This window comes from Salvelinus namaycush, chromosome 14, assembly GCF_016432855.1.
Source record: "Salvelinus namaycush isolate Seneca chromosome 14, SaNama_1.0, whole genome shotgun sequence".
NCBI classification, from domain to species: domain Eukaryota; kingdom Metazoa; phylum Chordata; class Actinopteri; order Salmoniformes; family Salmonidae; genus Salvelinus; species Salvelinus namaycush.
The window spans coordinates 22,746,900-22,768,373 of NC_052320.1; the positions used below are offsets into that span (position 1 = coordinate 22,746,900).

The 21,474-nt window shown below is 40.9% G+C and overlaps 1 protein-coding gene across 1 annotated transcript in view; it reads left to right on the forward strand.

Moving 5' to 3' along the window:
• The window catches only part of LOC120059271 (guanine nucleotide-binding protein G(I)/G(S)/G(T) subunit beta-1), a 61,175-nt gene extending 40,831 nt beyond the window's left edge, over positions 1-20,344 (forward strand). Inside the window, exons 4-11 of the mRNA XM_039008189.1 lie at positions 301-407; positions 10,373-10,436; positions 10,674-10,836; positions 11,271-11,337; positions 11,587-11,788; positions 13,081-13,297; positions 14,483-14,598; positions 18,452-20,344. Of these exons, the coding sequence (XP_038864117.1) occupies positions 301-407; positions 10,373-10,436; positions 10,674-10,836; positions 11,271-11,337; positions 11,587-11,788; positions 13,081-13,297; positions 14,483-14,589 (927 nt within the window). The 3' untranslated portion in view covers positions 14,590-14,598; positions 18,452-20,344. The remainder of the gene's footprint in view (positions 1-300; positions 408-10,372; positions 10,437-10,673; positions 10,837-11,270; positions 11,338-11,586; positions 11,789-13,080; positions 13,298-14,482; positions 14,599-18,451) is intronic.
• Positions 20,345-21,474: the final 1,130 nt, after the last annotated feature.

Below are 21,474 nucleotides of genomic sequence, written 5' to 3' on the forward strand. Positions count from 1 at the left end.
ACTGGGATAGGTAAGCGAGATGCACTGGGGTCCAATGTTTCCACGGCTCAAAGGCTGTCCTTAGATAGCAGCAGAGATAGCTCACTAGAATAGAGCCTGCTCTTGCTAGGCTCTTTGTCACCCAGCCAACAAATGCTAGAAGCAGCAGCACCCACTCTCTGTACTTTTATAAATGCAACATGGGGGCTGATGAAGGAAAGGCAATTGTTTCACAGAAGAGAACCTAGTAAAGAGCATCCCATGCAGATACACCGCCTATTTTGTCATGGTCATTGATTGTTTCCCCCCCCTTCCCTTCAGATCACAGCAAACATCGACCCAATTGGCCGAATTCAGATGCGCACTAGAAGGACACTGAGGGGGCATCTGGCTAAAATCTATGCCATGCACTGGGGCACTGACTCGAGGTAATCTTATTTAGCCACATTCTGTCCATTAACTAAATAATTCAACCCCTCTCCCTAAATCCAGGAAGTTGCCATAAAATATGCTAATTTTTCCCCCGATGTGTAGGTTCCCTGTATAGAGATTCCAAGATGACTCCCTCGCAATTTAAAACCTAAAAAAAAACATTAACGAGTTTAACTTTTATGCTATGTGTTTGTGGACAAGTGTTTTTGTGTCGTTTGTTGCATGTGTACTGTGTGTGTGGTTTGGTGGGGTATGCGGGTAGATAAAATATTCAAAATTGAGTTGTCCATTGTTTAGTGGTATGGCTGGCTGCTCTTCCCTGAGTGTCAGTCAGTGCTGGTGACTCCTGTGTTCCTGAGCTTTGGGGGCCTTCCCAGGAGCCCCTAGCCCAGCAGCTCTCATCTCAGCAACCAGCCAACTAATAACACTCCGCTCCATAGAGACACCACACACACACACGCACCACACTCACCCCAAACCAAATTGCTTTGTCATCTCGCTTTGTTGCTCCAATTCATTTTTATCAACCCACCCCAATTAAAAGAAGAGACCATTCTTTACGGGTGAGCTCACAATGATGCAACAGAAAATTATTACAATTATTATTCTCCCACCTTTATCCGTAAAGTCATATTACTGTGTATTATTGTCTTTGTTTTGGCGGGGTGAAGAATCTAAATAGTAGTGAAGTGCAGTCGACCAGAGAGATGTAAGTATTGACCCAGAGTCGGGTGCTATTTCGGCACAGGGACTCTGTCTCTCGCTCTGGTTTTTATCCAGGCTGTATCACATCCGGCCATGATTGGGAGTCCCATAGGTCGGCGCACAATTTGCCCAGCGTCGTCTGGGTTTGGCCGGGGTAGGCCACCATTGTAAATAAGCATTTGTTCTTAACTGACTTGCCTAGTAAAATAAAGGTTAAAAAAATACATGCATACATACAGTTGAAGTCGGAGGTTTACTTACATACACTTAGGTTGGAGTCATTAACTCGTTTTTCAACCACGGCACAATTTTCTTGTTAACAAACTATAGTTTTGGCAAGTCGGTTAGGACATCTACTTTGTGCATGACACAAGTACATTTTCCTACAATTGTTTACAGACAGATTATTTCACTTATAATTCACTGTATCACAATTCCAGTGGGTCAGAAGTTTACATACACAAAGTTGACTGTGCCTTTTAAACAGCTTGGAGAATTCCAGGAAATGACTTCATGGCTTTAGAAGCTTCTGATAAGCAATTGACATCATTTGATTCAATTGGAGGTGTTCCTGGGGATGTATTTCAAGGCCTACCTCCAAACTCATTGCCTCTTTGCTTGACATCATGGGAAAATCAAAAGAAATCAGCCAAGACCTCAGAAAAACAATTGTAGACCTCCACAAGTCTGGTTCATCCTTGGGAGCAATTTCCAAACGCCTGAAGGTACCATGTTCATCTGTACAAACAATAGTATAAACACCATGGGACCACGCAGCCGTCATACCGCTCAGGAAGGAGACGCGTTCTGTCTCCTAGAGATGAACGTGCTTTGGTGCAAAAATTGCAAATCAATCCCGAAACAACAGCAAAGGACCTTGTGAAGATGCTGGAAGAAACAGGTACGAACGTATCTATATCCACAGTAAAACGAGTCCTATACCGACATAACCTGAAAGGCCGCTCAGCAAGGAAGAAGCCATGGCTCCAAAACTGCCATAAAAATGCCGGACTACGGTTTGCAACTGCACATGGGGACAAATATTCTACTTTTTGGAGTAATGTCCTCTGGTCTGATGAAACAAAAATAGAACTGTTTGGTCATAATTACCATCGTTGTGTTTGGAGGAAAAAGGGGGAGGCATGCAAGCCGAAGAACACCATCCCAACCGTGAAGCATGGGGCTGGCAGCATCATTTTGTGGGGGTGCTTTACTGCAGGAGGGACTGGTGCACTTCACAAAATAGTTGGCATCATGAGGAAGGAAACTTATTTGGATATATTGAAGCAACATCTCAAGACATCAGCCAGGAAGTTAAAGCTTGGTCGCAAATGGGTCTTCCAAATGGACAATGACCCCAAGCGTATTTCCAAAGTTGTGGCAACATGGCTTAAAGACAACAAAGTCAAGGTTTTGGAGTGGCCATCACAAAGCCCTGACCTCAATCCTATAGAACATTTGTGGGCAGAACTGAAAAAGCATGTGCTAGCAAGGAGGCCGACAAACCTGACTGAGTTACACCAGCTCTGTCAGGAGGAATGGGCCAAAATTAACTAAATTATTGTGGGAAGCTTGTGGAGGGCTACACAAAACGTTTGACCCAAGTTAAACAATTTAAAAGGCAATGCTACCAAATACTAATTGAGTGTATGTAAACTTCTGACCCACTGGGAATGTGATGAAAGAAATAAAAGCTGAAATAAATCACTGTACTATTATTCTGACGTTTCACATTCTTAAAATAAAGTGGTCATCCTAACTGACCTAAGACGGGGGATTTTTACTAGGATTAAATGTCAGAAATTGTGAAAACTGTGTTTAAATGTATTTGGTTAAAGTGTATGTAAACTTCCGACTTCGTGTGTGTGAGAGATAGATATATATAAAATCTCACACACACACTACCGTTCAAAAGTTTGATTTCCCTTCGAAATGTCCTTGTTTTTGAAAGAAAAGCTAATTTTGTCCATTTTAAAATAACATCAAATTGATCAGAAATACAGTGTTGACGTTGTAAATGACTAATCCAAGTTTATCATTTTATAAGGCTAATTGATCATTAGAAAACCCTTTTGAAAATATGTTAGCACAGCTGAATTTTAAGAAAGGCATTGATGTTTATGGTTAGGTACACATTGGAGCAACGATACGCACCGCATCGATTATATGCAACACAGGACACTAGATAAACTAGTAATATCATCAACCACGTGTAGTTAACTAGTGATTATGATTGATTGATTGTTTTTTATAAGATAAGTTTAATGCTAGCTAGCAACTTACCTTGGCTTCTACTGCATTCGTGTAACAGGCGGGCTCCTCGTGGAGTGCAATGTAATCAGGTGGTTAGAGCGTTGGACTAGTTAACTGTAAGGTTGCAAGATTGAATCTCCCGAGCTAACAAGGTAAAAATCTGTCGTTCTGACCCTGAACGAGGCAGTTAACCCACCGTTCCTAGGCCGTCATTGAAAATAAGAATGTGTTCTTAAATAAACTGACTTGCCTAGTTAAATAAAGATTAAATAAAGGTGTAAAGAAATATATATATTTATGTTTTCGGCCTATTCGGTGTCCAAAAATACCGATTTCCGATTGTTAGGATAACTTGAAATCGGCACTAATTAATCGGCCATTCCGATTAATCGGTTGACCTCTACTTCTGGGACACAATATACAATAAGCAAAGCCAAGCATCACACAGTTCACCCTTTCCCCTCTGTGTCTCACTCACTCAATTGCGTTCCTACCGCTCCCTCTACACACACGTGCTACTGAAATAAATGCCTATAAAACGTATCTAACTGATAAGATACACAAGCTACATTCCTTGCCAAATGATGACAGTTTAATCACAAATTCTAAATGGACTGGTTGACAGCAGGGAAAATGTGTTCCAACAATGATCTGCCGTTTTCAAATAATTGCGTAATTTTGTGGTTGTCACTACTTGCCACAAAGTCAAAATTGTCTAAATCGTAAAATTTAATGAAAAAAAACATTTGCTTTTTGGTATTAATTTAAGGAAAGGCAAAAGGTTAATAGTGTGGTTAAGGTTAGGGGTTAGGTTTAAAATCAGATTTTTTCAAAGCAAATTTGTAGAAACAGGCAGGGTTTATGACTTTGTGGCTGAGGTAACTAACTGCGAACTGTAAGTGGCATTTAGAATTGGAATCGGCATTAACAGGTTCCACACTGAAATTATACAAAAACAGTAGTTTGATAAAGACTGAGCGTATTTACACTACCGTTCAAAAGTTTGGGGTCACTTAGAAATGTCCTTGTTTTTGAAAGAAAAGCTACATTTTTGTACATTAAAATAACGTCAAATTGATCAGAAATACAGTGTAGAACTTGTTAATATTTATTGTAAATGACTATTGTAGCCGGAAACGACAGATTTTTTTAATGAAATATCTGCATTAGGCGTACAGAGGCCCATTATCAGCAACCATCATTCCTGTGTTCTAATAGCAAGTTGTTAGCTAATCCAAGTTTATAATTTTAAAAGGATAATTGTCATTAGAAAACCCTTTTGCAATTATGTTAGCACAGTTAAAGTCTGTTCTGATTTAAAGAAGCAATAAAACTGGCCTTTAGACTAGTTGATTATCTGGAGCATCAGCGTTTGTGGGTTCGATTACAGGCTCAAAATGGCCAGAAACAAAGACTTTTCTTCTGAAACTCGTCAGTCTATTCTTGTTCTGAGAAATGAAGGCTACAATGCTGTGTACTTCTACCTTCACAGAACAGCTCAAACTCGCTCTAACCAGAATAGAAAGAGTGGGAGGCCCCGGTGCACAGCTGAGCAAGAGGACAAGTTCATCAGTGTCTCTAGTTTGAGAAACAGACGCCTCACTAGTCCTTAACTGGCATCTTCATTAAATAGTACCCGCAAAACACCAGTCTGGCTTTTTCTTTGCAACTCTGCCTAGAAGGCCATCATCCCGGAGTCGCCTCTTTACTGTTGACATTGAGAATGGTGTTTTGCTGGTACTATTTAATGAAGCTGCCAGTTGAGGACTTGTGAGGCGTCTGTTTCTCAAACTAGACACTCTAATGTACTTGTCCTCTTGCTCAGTTGTGCACCGGGTCCTCCCACTCTTTCTATTCTGGTTAGGGCCAGTTTGCGCTGTTCTGTGAAGGGAGTAGTACACAGCGTTGTATGAGATCTTCAGTGTCTCTGCAATTTCTCGCATGGAATAGCCTTCATTTTTCTGAACAAGAATAGACTGATGAGTTTCAGAAGCTAGTTCTTTTTTTCTGGCCATTTTGACCCTTTTAATCGGACCTACAGATGCTGGTGCTCCAGATACTCAACTAGTCAAAAGAAGGCCAGTGTTATTGCTTATTTAATCAGAACAACAGTTTTCAGCTGTGCTAACAGCAAAAGGGTTTTCTAATGATCAATTAGCTTTTTAAAATGATAACCTTGGATTAGCTAACACACCGTGCCTTTGGAACACAGAGTGATGGTTGCTGATAATGGGCCTAGTAGTTATAACCCCCAAAAATCTGCCATTTCCAGCTACAATAGTCATTTACAACATTAACAATGTCTGCACTGTATTTCTGATCAATTTGATGTTATTTTAATGGACAAAAATGTGCCTTTTTTCCAAAAACAAGGACATTTCTAAGTGACCCCAAAACTTTTGAACGGTAGTGTGTGTGTATATACAGTTGAAGTTGGAAGTTTATATACACCTTAGTTAAATACATTTAATCTGTTTTTCACAATTCCTGACATTTAATCCTAGTATAAATTCCTTCTCTTAGGTCAGTTATGATCACCACTTTATTTTAAGAGTGTGAAATGTCAGAATAATAGTAGAGAATGATTTATTTCAGCTTTTATTTCTTTCATCACATTCCCAGTGGGTCAGAAGTTTACATACACTCAATTAGTATTTGGTAGCATTGCCTTTAAATTGTTTAACTAGGGTCAAATGTTTCAGGTAGCCTTCCACAAGCTTCCCACAATTAGGAGGGTGAATTTTGGTCTATTCCTCCTGACAGAGCTGGTGTAACTGAGTCAGGTTTGTAGGCCTCCTTGCTAGCACATGCTTTTTCAGTTCTGCCCACACATTTTCTATAGGATTGAGGTCAGGGCTTTGTGATGGCCACTCCAATACCTTGACTTTGTTGTCCTTAAGCCATTTTGCCACAACTTTGGAAGTATGCTTGGGGTCGTTGTCCATTTGGAAGCCCCATTTGCGACCAAGCTTTAACTTCCTCACTGATGTCTTGAGATGTTGCTTCAATATATCCAAATAATTTTCCTCCCTCATGCCATCAATTTTGTGAAGTGCACCAGTCCGTCCTGCAGCAAAGCACCCCCATAACATGATGCTGCCACCCCCGTGCTTCACGGTTGGGATGGTGTTCTTCGGCTTGCAAGCCTCCCCCTTTTTCCTCCAAACATACCGATGGTCATTATGGCCACACGGTTCTGTTTTTGTTTCATCAGACCAGAGGACATTTTTCCAAAAAGTACGATCTTTGCCCCCCATGTGCAGTTGCAAACTGTAGTCTGGCTTTTTATTGCGGTTTTGGAGCAGTGGCTTCTTCCTTGCTGAGCGGCCTTTCAGGTTATGTCGGTATAGGACTCATTTTACTGTGGATATAGATACTTTTGTAGCGGTTTCCTCGATCATCTTCACACGGTCCTTTGCTGTTGTTCTGGGATAGATTTGCACTTTTCGCACCAAAGTACGTTCATCTCTAGGAGACAGAATGCGTCTCCTTCCTGAGCGGTATGATGGCTGCGGGGTCCCATGGTGTTTATACTTGTGTACTATTGTTTGTACAGATGAACATGGTATCTTCAGGCGTTTGGAAATTGCTCCCAAGGAAGAAGCAGACTTGTGGAGGTCTACAATTTTGGGGGGGATCTTGGCTGATTTCTTTTGATTTTCCCATGATGTCAAGCAAAGAGGGACTGAGTTTGAAGGTAGGCCTTGAAATACATCCACAGGTATACCTCCAATTGACTCAAATTAAGTCAATTAGCCTATCAAATCTTCTAAAGCCATGACATAATTTTCTGGAATTTTCCAAGCTGTTTAATGGCACAGTCAACTTAGTGTTTGTAAACTTCTGACCCACTGGAATTGTGATATAGTGAATGTATCTGTCTGTCTAAACTAGAGGTCGACCGATTATGATTTTTCAATACCGATACCGATTATTGGAGGACAAAAAAAGCCGATACCGATTAATTGGCCGATTTATTAAAACTTTTTATATATATATATATATACTGTATATCATACACACACACACATTTTTGTAATAATGACAATTGCAACAATACTGAATGAACAATGAACACTTATTTTAACTTAATATAATACATAAATACACACACACACACACACACACACAGCTCTGAAGTGACAATGATACTGAAGAGTCTGTTTAGGAGACAAATACTCTCAACTGTTTGAATAAAAATAGTTTAAGTTACCTGTGATGAATGTTGAAAACAAAAACTTTAATTTCTTTATGCAGGAAATCCTATTTTAATAATGGGCATGGTAAGAATTGACGACCAAAGTGCGAGTCATAATTCCCATGACACCTAGCAAAATCTGAAAAGCGGTTCCTTCATTTATTCCATAGGATATTTTTAGATTCACTTAAAATAAGGTCTGTGTTTCGTGTAGGCTTACATCACTGTGACAATTTTATAACTGTGTAGATATCCATAGGACAAGGTAACTCTGATCAATATTGGCTAAATATAAGCGAAGATTTTAAAAAATGTAGAGTGGATTTATGAAAATATGTTGACAAACGTTACCTTATCCTAGTGAGATTTACACGGGTATCAAAACGTCGAGGCGGTTTAAGCCTGCACGAAACACAGACCTTTTTATTTATTTTTTTATTTATTTATCCATTATTTTACCAGGTAAGTTGACTGAACACATTCTCATTTGCAGCAACGACCTGGGGAATAGTTACAGGGGAGAGGAGGGGGATGAATGAGCCAATTGTAAACTGGGGATTATTAGGTGACCGTGATGGTTGAGGGCCAGATTGGGAATTTAGCCAGGACACCGGGGTTAACACCTTATTTGAAGTAGATCAAGACATTCTCTATGGAAGACATGAACGGTAAAATAACGAAGGAACCCCTTTCAAATTCAGCCGCAAGTTATTACAGGAATGATAACGCGTTGAATATTTCTCTCTAAACCATATACCTTTGACTAATCCGGAAACTATCACCTCGAAAACAAAACGTTTATTCCGTTCCGTATTTTATCTAACGGGTGGCATCCATGAGTCTAAATATTCCTGTTACATTGCACAACCTTCAATGTTGTCATAATTATGTAAAGTTCTGGCAAATTTGTTCGCAAAGAGCCAGGCGGCCCAAACTGTTGCATATACCCTGACTCTGCATGCAATGAACGCAAGAGAAATGACACAATTTCACCTGGTTAATATTGCCTGCTAACCTGGATTTCTTTTAGCTAAATATGCAGGTTTAAAAATATATACTTGTGTATTGATTTTAAGAAAGGCATTGATGTTTATGGTTAAGTACATATTGGAGCAATGACAGTCATTGATTGTTTTTTATAAGATAAGTTTAATGCTAGCTAGCAACTTACCTTAGCTTACTGAATTCGCTAACAGGCAGGCTCCTCGTGGAGTGCAATGTAATCAATGCAAGATTGGATCCCCCGAGCTGACAAGGTTAACAATCTGTCGTTCTGCCTAGGCCGTAATTGAAAATAAGAATGTGTTCTTAAATAAACTGACTTGCCTAGTTAAATAAAGATTAAATAAAGGTGTATAAAAAAAATACAATTTCAAAAAAAAAAACGGAAAATCGGCGCCCAAAAATACCGATTTCCGATTGTTATGAAAACTTGAAATCGGCCCCGATTTTAATCGGTCGACCTCTAGTCTAAGCAATTGTTGGAAAAACTGGTGTCATGCACAGGGTAGATGTCCTAACCGACTTGCGAAAACTATAGTTTGTTAACAAGAAATGTGTGGAGTGGTTGAAATCAAGTTTTAATGACTCCAATCTAAGTGTTTGTAGACTTCCGACTTCAACTGTATAGTAATAATAATTATAGCTCCCTTCCTGGTGGGTTTCCTTTAATTGACTCAGAGCAGGGGTCTATTCATGAAGTGTCTCCGAGTAGGAGAGCAAGTCCTCAAGTCACTTGGAATGCCTCTGTTCACATTGAGGTGCCAGTAGTCTAATGGAAAAGCAGAGGTAATTGAAATGCAAATGTGTAATCAGTAAATGTAAGTGAATAGAGCAGCGCTAAGCTAGTAGACGAGCGCTAGTTCATTCCAGTCCTGCTTTATTGCAGGCGTGTTTGGAAAGTTAGATAATGCGCTGCAATCTCTGCTAAGCATCTTACTCACTCTGGAGAAACTGCTTGGACAGTGACACACCGACCGTGGTTCAAAGTAAACTTTCCACTAGAGCTTATTTTTTCAAAACTCACCCAAAGCGAAAATAAATCCATACAAGCCTGGTTTATTCATTATTTAAAAAATGTCCTATTTTTTTTTTTTCTCCAAACGTGCTACTTTGACCCTCTTTTAAGCATGCAACAGTTTAGCGTGCAGGAGTTGGAAGGCTAGTGTACCTGAGGCAAACACCTAGCAGTGTTTCATCAGCCTCAACCAACAGCAGATGATTTCAAACCACAGAGACAGGAAGAATTGAATCACTGCCAGTGCTGAAGCTACCGCTTCTAACCCACTCTTACAGTTTTACACCCACCACACCCATAATATAGGTTTACCTACCTTGTCCTTCCTATTATGCGTGATAGGGATGTTGAAGAGTAAAGAAGTGGGTGTGCGTGTTAGCGTGCGTGTGTTATCATGTGTGATTTGCATACACTGAGTGGGTCCGAAGGGAGCCAATGTCCCCCAGCCAGCCATCTCTGGCCATAAGGGCCTGGTTTCCGTGGCGACTCTGTTTTGATTTGCCCAGATAGTGGTGAGATGCTCCCCAGCCATAAAGACCCCTGGAAACCACACCACCACTAAAATGCAAAACATGGTTTCACCCTATGTTCATAGGGAAGCAGTTCTCTCTGCGTGCCTGTGTTCTGCTTGATGTCTTTTGTTATTATTAACAGTTCCAAACTTAACATGTTTTGTTTGGATTCGTGGTGTGTGCATATCAGTCAATCATGTGCCCTAATAATACTAGTGCTCTTAAGATTTCCTTTAATATCACTGGTTTAGTCATTGCTCTCCTTTTGCCCCGTAGGCTTTTAGTCAGTGCCTCCCAGGATGGTAAACTCATTATTTGGGACAGCTACACCACAAACAAGGTAAGGTTGACCTGTCCACATCTTTAAGAATCAAAAGGAAGCTCTCACACTTGAATGCATTTTTGTTCACATTTTATTATTTTACCTAAAGACATGAGGGCAACTAAACAAAAAGATTCTCCACCATTTTTTGTTTCATGACAATGACATAGGATGTCCAGTATATGTGATATAGGCTTCCCAGTATATGTGGTCCATGCTGGAATCAAACCAAGTGTTCCCGCCTGTCTCTCTCAGGTCCACGCCATCCCACTGCGCTCCTCCTGGGTGATGACGTGCGCCTACGCCCCCTCTGGGAACTACGTGGCCTGCGGAGGCCTAGACAACATCTGCTCCATCTACAACCTCAAGACCCGCGAGGGCAACGTGCGTGTCAGCCGTGAGCTGGCCGGACACACAGGTACGGTAGTCACCCCTAATAAGTACCACAGTGTACACACACGGACAGCTCACCTGTAACACAGGATAGACTATGGTCAACGTTCAGTTTGCAGGAGAGGTAATGTTTATGCACTAGATTTTTTAATATTTTTTTACCAGTACCTTGGAAGCATTGGATATGTTCAATGCCATTTATTTCAGTCTCATGACAGGAGCTGTGTCTGTCTAGTTGCTGTGAAAAGGCACATTAGTGTTATTGAGCTGGTTCTGTTGTACACATTCACTTCTTATAAACTATTTGTACCCTTCAGGGTCAGGCCTATAATCTACAAACTGTAATGTAGTTCAATTAGTTTCTCCTTCTGTCTTGAGACCATTTCCCCTGTGTGTTGTGACTGCTTCTCAATGCTGGCTGACTGACTGACTTACTGTCTGTTCTGCTGTGGCATCCAGGTTACCTGTCCTGCTGTCGCTTCGTGGATGACAGCCAGATTGTCACCAGCTCTGGAGACACCACCTGGTGAGTGAGGGAACTGTGCCTGCCTGGGCGACAGGCAACCCAACCCTGAGGAAGAATGGGTGGATGGATACCCATCCCATGTTCACTGAGTGGATATGCCAGTTCTGCACTGTTGTGTTGATAACATTTTGAGAATACATGAAAAGGCAGATATCTGAATGCAAACCAGGAGTATGACAGAAGGCACTCACTCCAAACTCCCCTCAGATGTTTTCTCTTTTCTCCTCCCTCCCACTCTCCGTCCCCCAGTGCTCTCTGGGACATTGAGACGGGCCAGCAGACGACCACGTTCGCCGGCCACACCGGTGACGTCATGAGCCTGTCGCTGGCGCCCGACACCCGGCTGTTTGTGTCCGGGGCATGTGACGCCTCCGCAAAGCTCTGGGACGTCAGAGAAGGAATGTGCCGACAGACCTTCACCGGACACGAGTCGGACATTAATGCCATCTGCGTAAGTCAATCACACGACCCGACCGCCGTTCAACCTACTTAGCTACACCTCCGTTCAAAACGGAGCCGCAAACTCAACTGTGATGCCAGTGTCTTTTGTCACCAGTGTTTCCGCTGCGCGCTGCCCACACCTGTGGTTGTCTTATTCATTCAGACGTACAGAGACTTCAAAATAGACATTGTATACACACTAACGTAAACTCACATAAACTCGTACATCGCCTTGTTCCGTACAATTGCCCTTATTTTAGCGCCCCAAAACGTAATACTTCCAGATCAACTGTAATGTCAATACCATTGTAAAGCACAATTTCTCCCCTTTCCAACAGAATAAATTACATGACCTAAACACTGCCCGTTTCTGCATAATTCAAGCAGGCAATGAGCCCCGTTGGGTCTTTTTAAAAATGGCGGGTGGGGAAGCGAAACTAATGCGTGAGTGTGAAGGAGAGATATTGTGTGGGAAAATTGCTTTTTTTCACTCAATCTGTCCAATTTATCACCTTATCGCCTCTAAAATTGAAATAAAACACTATAAATAGTTTATATAATGTGTCATCGCATACATATTTGAAGGTTTGTGTTGAATTTGAATCGGGTTTTTAGGGCGGTGCTAAAGTGACCTTAGAAGGTAACAGTGGCTTTGAGAATGATGATCGCATGCAATGAAGATGTAAAAAATTACTAGGTATCCCCCCTTACCCCGTCACTGTCCATTTCTTGTTTTTAAAGGATGAGAGAAGTGCTACACCTGGTGGAGAGAGATTGTATGACAGAAATAGTTGCTTTATGAGTGCTGTACGTTACGACATGACACGTCTAGATGTAACGGAGGGTCCGTTTTTTTCAACTTTTCTCCAATACTATAGAGCCATTACCATGTCGATCAACGCTTGAATAGAAACCTAGTTCACACCCAGGATTTTGAAGTCAACACAGTCGCTACAGTCCTATTAGTTTTCTTTGCAGCCTCGTTTGAATGTTGCGGTTGCGCACATTTGTACGGAGTGGGGTGAGTTTACGCTAGCTTGTTAAAGGGTGGTCTATATTTATGTTATATGTGATTGTGGACATATCTATTGTCCATTGGCAACTTTAGTATGTGTGGTCACTTGGTCAATACCAAGTGCTTTACATTATGAAAGGTATCCTCATTACCAATGTATAGCACCCACCTTGGTGATGCTGTAGCAGCCATTATGTACTAGCTCATACAAACACACCGCATGTAGAGCGTTGAGGAATTTATCAGACCAACCCTCACTCTCTCCCCCCCTCTTTCCCTCCCTCCAGTTCTTCCCCAACGGCAACGCCTTTGCCACGGGATCGGACGACGCCACCTGCAGGCTGTTTGACCTGCGCGCTGACCAGGAGCTGATGGTCTATTCCCACGACAACATCATCTGCGGCATCACCTCGGTGGCTTTCTCCAAGAGTGGCCGCCTGTTGCTCGCCGGCTACGATGACTTCAACTGCAACGTGTGGGACAGCCTCAAGGCCGACCGTGCAGGTGAATGCCGGGCAAGTGTGACTGGGTTAAAAAGCAACCTAACCAGAGGTCTAGAATCAGGTCACCGTACTCCCCAATCCCATCGTTAATGGTTAGGGGGGAAAACACTAAACTGACTAGATCTAGAGCCAACTTCATCCTACTTTGAAGCGGCCATGATGACAAAAGTCGGGGGTACAGTGGCAGAGCAGTGGTCAAGCTACATTCTGACGGTTGTACACCTATATTTGACGTCATCAGCATCTCCAGGTAGTGGAACAGGGTGGAATGTAGCTAGTGCAGCCAGTGCTGGTGAAAAGGGGTGTGGTGTTGGAATGGACTAGATCTACTAGGTGTGGTTCTACTGTAGCAGGGATATTTTGACTTGGTACTGCTACCCCCTTTCTTAACTGCATTGTTGGTTAAGGGCTTGTTAGTAAGCATTCCACAGTAAGGTCTACACCTGTTGTATTTGGCGCATGTGACAAAATGTGTGGAGTCCCTGAGAGATATTGATTTGGAGCATCTCCGTATTACAGGAATGACTGGGGTCCTGTAGGTATCAGATGACAGCAGGGTTACTTTAGTTGAGCACATCGGAGGTACCGTCTGGGGCCACACAGGTCGGTGTTGTAGCCAGACTAGTTCCTCAAGTACAGCAGGGATACTGCAGACATACAGCAATTCTGGGTATAGAGCAGATTGAACTAGGGAATTCCAGATTATCCACCTTCTTCCAGAATTGTGCACTTAGACTTCCCTTCGTGGATTCAAAAGCATAAGACTGGTGGAAGCATTGGCTGGAGGGAGTTTTCACCATTGTTAAATCTATGACAGGGAGTGTGCAAGTGAAGGCTAGTTTGTACAGTAACGGGGTTTGTGGATGCAGCCCCTGCTGTTTCACCTGCTCCAGCAGCGGACGAGCTCCCACAGAGGCATGAATAGTTTAGTGCTTTTGACTGTGGTCTGGATCCAAGGAGAAAGCGATGGGCTGGATCTGACATGCACTTGTACTAGTAACATTTGCTAATAACTGATTCTTCCATTTATACAATGCAATAGAACTCATACACAGAATTATAGACTAGCCAGGTTGTTCATGGAATTATCTTTTAAGGGTCAAACTAAGTGAGCAGAGGAGATGGTGTGGTGTTGGCTGAGAGTGTTGTGATATGATCTCATGGTCTGACCCTGCTCTGTCCCTAGGTGTCCTGGCTGGACATGACAACCGTGTCAGCTGCTTGGGTGTGACCGACGACGGCATGGCCGTGGCAACAGGGTCCTGGGACAGCTTCCTCAAGATCTGGAACTAGATTCTGAAGGTAACTACACTTCACAGCCGCCCTCCCACCACAAGTATGCCTGACATGCTATGGCACTCTCCTCATCTCTCCCCATAAAGAAAATGTAACCCCAATTTAATTCACTTCACCTTGACCTTTTCTGAAGTTGTAGAATGTCAGTTTTGAGTCAAAAGCCCTGTTTTGCTCCAAATTTCTCTATTGAAGCTTAAAGTGTAATATGTGTATATTACTATGGTTCTACTCTGAATATAATTTTTCAACTGGAAAAGTTCCAAAATATCTGGAGGTGGACTATAACTTATGTTCATGTAAACATCTCAATATGCCTTACAGTAACATAGACCCTGTAAATTAAGACATGAATGCGTGATTGACTTGAATAGGAATGTAGTTGTACTTGCTCTATGTCCTGGGTGAAGAAATGTATTTTTCCTCATTGTTTCATTATGCCCTATAGTTCCTCTACAGCTACATTGGTAACCAGAATGTGTTTACTCAGCTGAACACTGTGCAGATGCGCTATATGAAACTATAATTATACTGAGTGGAAATAGCCTATGGTTTCAATTGAGTTACTGTGTATTGTTATGAAATAACACCAAGTAAAGGTGCCATGTAGTTGCATGGTATCTGTGCCACTTCGTAAAGTGGGTTGTTCTATTTGGGTTGAGCTGCCATGAGAATGCATTCTGTATCAGTTGATGGATAAAATTGGTTTCTCATGAGGGGACCATGTACCCGTGTAACTTGGCTAAAGATTGATCTCATCATCCTTGCCTAATTGTATTTGAGTGGATAGAGTGTTGAGGTTGTGTAATAGACTATATATGCAAAATTATGTGTACAGCCCTTCAAACAAGTAGATTTGGCTATTTCAGCCTCACCCCAGTTGCTGACAGGTGTATAAAATCGAGCACACAGCCATGCAATTTCCATAGACAAACATTGGCAGTAGAATGGCCTTACTGAAGAGCTCAGCTCCTAGAGTGACTAGGAGAAACAACGGTTCAGCTACACAAGCTCACAGAACGTGACCACCGAGTGCTGAAGCGCGTAGCGTGTAAAAATTGTCAGTCCTCGGTTGCAACACTCACTACTGAGTTTCAAACTCCCCCTGGAAGGGGCATCTCTGTGGGTGACGAAGAGCACAGAATGTCATTATTTGCTGATGTGCTTTTATACATGTCTAAACCAAAGACCTATGTCACTGCAGTAATGGACATCATATCTGAATATGGTAACCTGTCAGGGTACAAAATTAACGTGGATAAATCCATGTCTATACCTTTGAATATCCCCTCTACAATCAACTGAGATATGATATTGCCATTCCAGCTGTCTGAAACAGGCTTGGAGTACTTGGGCATATATGTTACTCCAAATCTTAAAGACCTGTTCACTTCAAATGATATGCCTTTGCTCACAAAGATTAAATAGGACCTGGTTAACTGATCTCCTCTACCAAACTCTTTTTGGCATGATTAATGTCGTCAGGATGAACATCCTTCCTCAGCTAAATTATCTATTCCAAAATATCCCTTGGCATCTATCTCAGTCCTTTTTTTTAAAGAAAAGGAATGCAAATATCTCTAAATATATCTGGAACAATAAGAAACCTAGAACCTAATTTACCAAGTAAATTAAGCTTAAGGATTTAGAGAGGGGTCTCTTTGCCAAATCTGCAACTATATTACTGGTCTGTTCAGATCAAGCACATGATTAGTTGGTACCTAGACAGACGCCACTCACTTTAGAATGGAATCAATAGCATGTCATCCAAGAGCAATAGCTTCCTTAGCATTTTATTAATAGTTTTGGAAAGATCCAGGCATTATCTGACAATTTTACAGTACATGATACACTCTTAGCTTGGGAAAGATGTAAGGAGAGGTACTTGCAGATTCCAGACCATATATCACTCTGGTCACTGATTGCCCTTAATCCAGACCCCCCCCCCCCCCCCCCCCCCTACACACAATAAGGAGTATTGAACTTCTGGACTGGAAGACAAAGGGTATTGCTGACTTTACGCCTTTATTTACTCAGGACACTCTTAAATCATTCCAACAGATAAAAACCGAGTCTGACCCCCCCCCCCCCCCCCCCCCCCCACTTCATAGAGGGTCAGAAGAAAGTCGATTTTAAACTACATTTTCAAATGATTGAAGTTCGGAGAGGTTTAATCTCTGACTTGTATTCTATTTTATTGAACAGAAGTGCCTCATCCTATGACACTTTGAGACATGTTTGGGAGAAAGACATTGGACATGCATTCGGTGAGGAAGAATGGGCTTCTATCTGTGAAAGGGTCTCCCCCAAATGCACCTCCATAAGCACACAAGAACTACATTTCAAATGTTTTCATTGAACCTACTTTACACCTGTCCGCCTTAAAAGAATGTTTTCCAATGCATCGCATTTATGTTTCAAATGTAAACAGGATACTGGCACCTTCATGCACGTTTTTTTGGTAGTGTAGCAGAATCCTGTCTTATTGGAATGATATTCATTTACACATCCAGAACATCTTGGATAGACAATTTGCTTTTTCGCTGAATTTATTGTAACGTTGTGTTAGACCCTGACTCTAAACATCTGTTCAATACACTTGTTTACTTAGCAAAAAAAATGTATATTGTTATTATGGTCCACACCTGAAGTACCATCTGTGAGAATGTGGCTTTCTCAAGCTTCTGCTATTCTACCCCTAGAGAAACTTACCTTTGATTTACACCAGAAGTCTGTTACATTTTGGAAAATCTAGTCACCATTGTTGTCCTGTAGAAAACCTCCCATAAATGCCCCATGTTATCATTGTGAAGTAACATTTTGTTCTCCATTTTATTACTGCTTTTGGTATAATGTTTTGCTGTATCCTTATTCCTTTTGATTGTACTTAGTCTATGTGGTACGCTTAGTTTGGTTGTCTATGTAACCCCTGTTAAAAGAAAATAACATTCTAATAAAAAGATCATTACAAACGGCCTCTGGAAGCACTGTCAGCACAAGAACTGTTCATCTGGAATGGGTTTCCATGGCCAAGCAGCCACACAAGCCTAAGATCACAATGAGCAATGCCAAGCGTCGGCTGGAGTGGTGTAAAGCTTGCCGCCATTGGACTCAGGAGCAGTGGAAACGTACCATCTGGCAGTCCGACGGATGAATCTGGGTTTGGCGGATGCCAGGTGAACGCTACCTACCTGAATGGTTTGGTAGAAGAGGAATAATGGTCTGGGGCTTTTTTTCATGGTCTGGGCTAGGCCCCTTAGTTCCAGTGAAGGGAAATCTTAACGCTACAACATACAATAACATTTTAGACTATTCTGTGCTTCCAACTTTGTTGCAACATGACAATGCCCCCGTGCACAAAGCAAGGTCCATACAGAACATTGACTGCGAGCCAGGCCTGTTGCCTGACCTCACTAATGCTCTTGTGGCTGAATGAAAGCAAGTCCCTGCAGCAATGTTCCAACATCTAGTGGAAAGCCTTCCCAGAAGAGTGGAGGTTGTTATAGCAGCAAAGGGGGGACCAACTCAATATTAATGCCCATGATTTTGGAATAAGGTGTTCGACAAGCAGGTGTCCAGATAGTTTTGGTAATTTAGTGTAGCACTGGATATCATATTCTCTAGTTTGAATGTCTGCTGCCATCTGGGGGTGAACATGGGAAGATCACTAAAATCAAGTCAAGCTCAGTCTTAACTTTGCTTGTAGGTTTGCGGCCATCCAGTTTGTAGCTCACCGTTGACCAGTTTTGTTTGGTTCAATTTTAAGAGGTTAATTGTCTACAATGACTGTACACTTTTAGGAAGTCCTTTTGTTGCAAATAACAATAATTGTGTTTCTCTTTGTCCTGCTTTCTTTTTTCAGATGGTGTCCGGACTCAAGTTGAGTGGAAGACCATTCCAACATAAAAATGTTCAATTTTTTGCATATCCAATTTTCTCAAAACATCACTATACTGACTCCCAACACCCCAAAAAACCAAGGGCAAAAATTCTCTCCTCTAAAAGAGCACAATTGTTTATCACTCAGCTAAAAAAGATGAGGATTTGCAGTGGTATGAAATGGAATGGGAAAGAAATTGTGCGTTCCTCCTGGGACCATTTTCTGATATTGTGTTGAATGAAAATACATTCACCACCACGCAAATATCATCCATCTTCAATACACAGGTTTGAGTGAAGGTCATTTACACAACGATGATCGAACTCTTGATAGATTTTTGGCCAGCCATGTTTATTTTATTTTTCGGTCATGTTACTTTCCTTTTTTTTCTTTTTTTCCCCCAGAACTAGATCAGTGGCCTCCTGTTGGTAAATTGAGGATCAAAAGCTTTGTTTTTTTCTGTTAGTCTTGATATATTTTAGAATCAAGTTTTGTAGGTTGGAAATAAAAATTACAAATGATCATGTCATTTTAATCCAGCTTTATCACATCAGAAAAAAGGGCAAGAGAATTGAGCTTCAACAGGGCCATGAGCCACCGACAGGGTCTGGCCATTCTGAATATTTAGTCCCAAGATGCTTTACTCAGTTTTTTGGGGGTTTCTGTCTAGTCAAGAATTTGTTTGTGCACAATTTTACTTTGCATATGCAGAATAATGTTTAAAGAGAAGTTAACTAACCAAGCACATGCTGTTTGTGATAATGAATGCTAATTTTAAACAAATCAAAACTTTTTTTTTTTTCTCTTCACCTTTTGTTTGGTGACAATGTAGAATAATGAAATGAAGAATCCCATCGGTTCACTTTATTTTATTTCCCTTTTCTGTTGACTGTGGTTGGGACCGGTGACGTGATTTGGTTGGGTAGGGAAGCCTCCACTTATACCCCGGTTTCTTTCCGGAGTTTCGAGAGGAACCCATTCTGTGCTTGGAAATGCAGTTATTACTCTGAACGACATGTTGTATAAATCAATGTTCGAAAATAATGATATTGAAACTTTTTAAGTAAAAAAAATATAAAAAAAGTTGTCTGCCATGGGTGGGTTAACTCTTAGGATCGCATGCTGTAGAATTGCTTAAAAAGAGGTGCATATGGAACTAAGTCCTTTTGATGTTTTTCTTTTTAAGAAAATAACCTGTTAAATATATCATAATTACAATGGTATTTATATTGTTTTTGGCTAATCTGTGCATAAATAATTCAATTAAAATGTCAAAGCTATGCACTTGAGAGCAGCAAACACCATAACATAAACAGTTACCTGGTCTTATATCCATACTTGGGAAGGATTGCTTGATTTAAAAGTAATGTAAACATTTAAAACACATATGCACGCACAGACACACAAATGGAACAAAGAAATGTTAATTTCTTCTGTAGCAAACAAATTCCAGTGACAAAAAAAATAAACATTTTGTAACAAACAGGTTTTTTTCTGTCCTTTAATAATAAAAAAGAAGGAACTTGCAGCATCTGAATGGCAGAATGTTCTGTGCCCCTCTCCTTGCAAACAGACTCTTTCTTTAGCAGTAGTGGCATTTTTTCCATTCTGTTTTCTCTGCGACATTCTGTACAAAAATGTTCTGTAATTGTGCGTTAGGCGTGGAGTCGGCAATAAAAATAAAAAAATATTAAATGAATTTCCCTTTCCTTTTTCTCTCCATGAAATAACTGTAGATCTCTACACCCCCACTGTTCCCTTCTCACCTTTTTTGTATTTAATTTTAGACTGTACAACTGAAAGCTGGATGCAAGATAGACTCTATATTAAAATGTATTGTTATTTAAGATATAATAAAATGCCATTTGAGATGTGTTGCGAGTATAATTATTTGAGAAAATATGCTAGTTCAAATGTTTAGCAATATTAGTTATTAACTACAAATAAAGTGATTTATTTTACACTTAAATAATTGTTGCTTTTTACATTTGCATTAGTTATGTACTATAGCAAACACTTATGCTGAACGATGTCTCCAGTGAAATATTGTTTAATGCAGGAATGAAATTAATTGAATGCCACCAATCACCCTAAAGTTGCTTCATCACATCTCAAAGCTCCTATTAACACCCTTTATAAATACATACACACTACACAGTAGATGCATTTGTAATAATCCCACACTATAAAAAAAGCTCATGGTTCCTTATAAGACCCTATAAGCCAGTGGCTCATAGAAAGTGTTACCAAAACGTCACTTGTCTTAATTTTCCTATCAACGAGAGACTGCGTGACAACTCAGGAAAGAGAGTAGTGGGGATGGCATGCATTTCAAATATATATATATATAAAGAGGACTAATTATTGGAGTTCCATAGCTTGTCTAGTTTGGAAAAACTGATTTCTACAACTTCTACCTGAGCTTAGTTATCACTTATTTATTTCACCTTTATTTAACCAGCTAGGATGGTTGAGAACAAGTTCTCATTTACAACTGCGACCTGGCCAAGATAAAGAAAAGCAGTGCGACACAAACAACAGCACTGAATTACACATGGAATAAACTAACACAGTCAATAACACAATAGAAAAAGTCTATATACAGTGTGTGCAATGGAGGTAAGGCAATAAATAGGCCATAGCGGTGAAATAATTACAATTTAGCAATAAAACACTGGAGTGATAGATGTGCAGAAGATGAATGTGCAAGTAGAGATACTGGGGTGCAAACGAGCAAAATAAAATAAATAACAGTATGGGGATCAGGTAGTTGGATGGTCTATTTACAGATGCAGTGATCTGTGAGCTGCTCTGACAGCTGGTGCTTAAAGTTAGTGAGGGAGATATGAGTCTCCAGCTTCAGTGATTTTTGCAATTCGTTCCAGTCATGGCAGCAGAGAACTGGAAGGAAAGGCGGCCAAAGGTGAAATTGGCTTTGGGGGTGACCAGTGAAATATACCTGCTGGAGCGCATGCTATGGGTGGGTGCTGCTATGGTGACCAGTG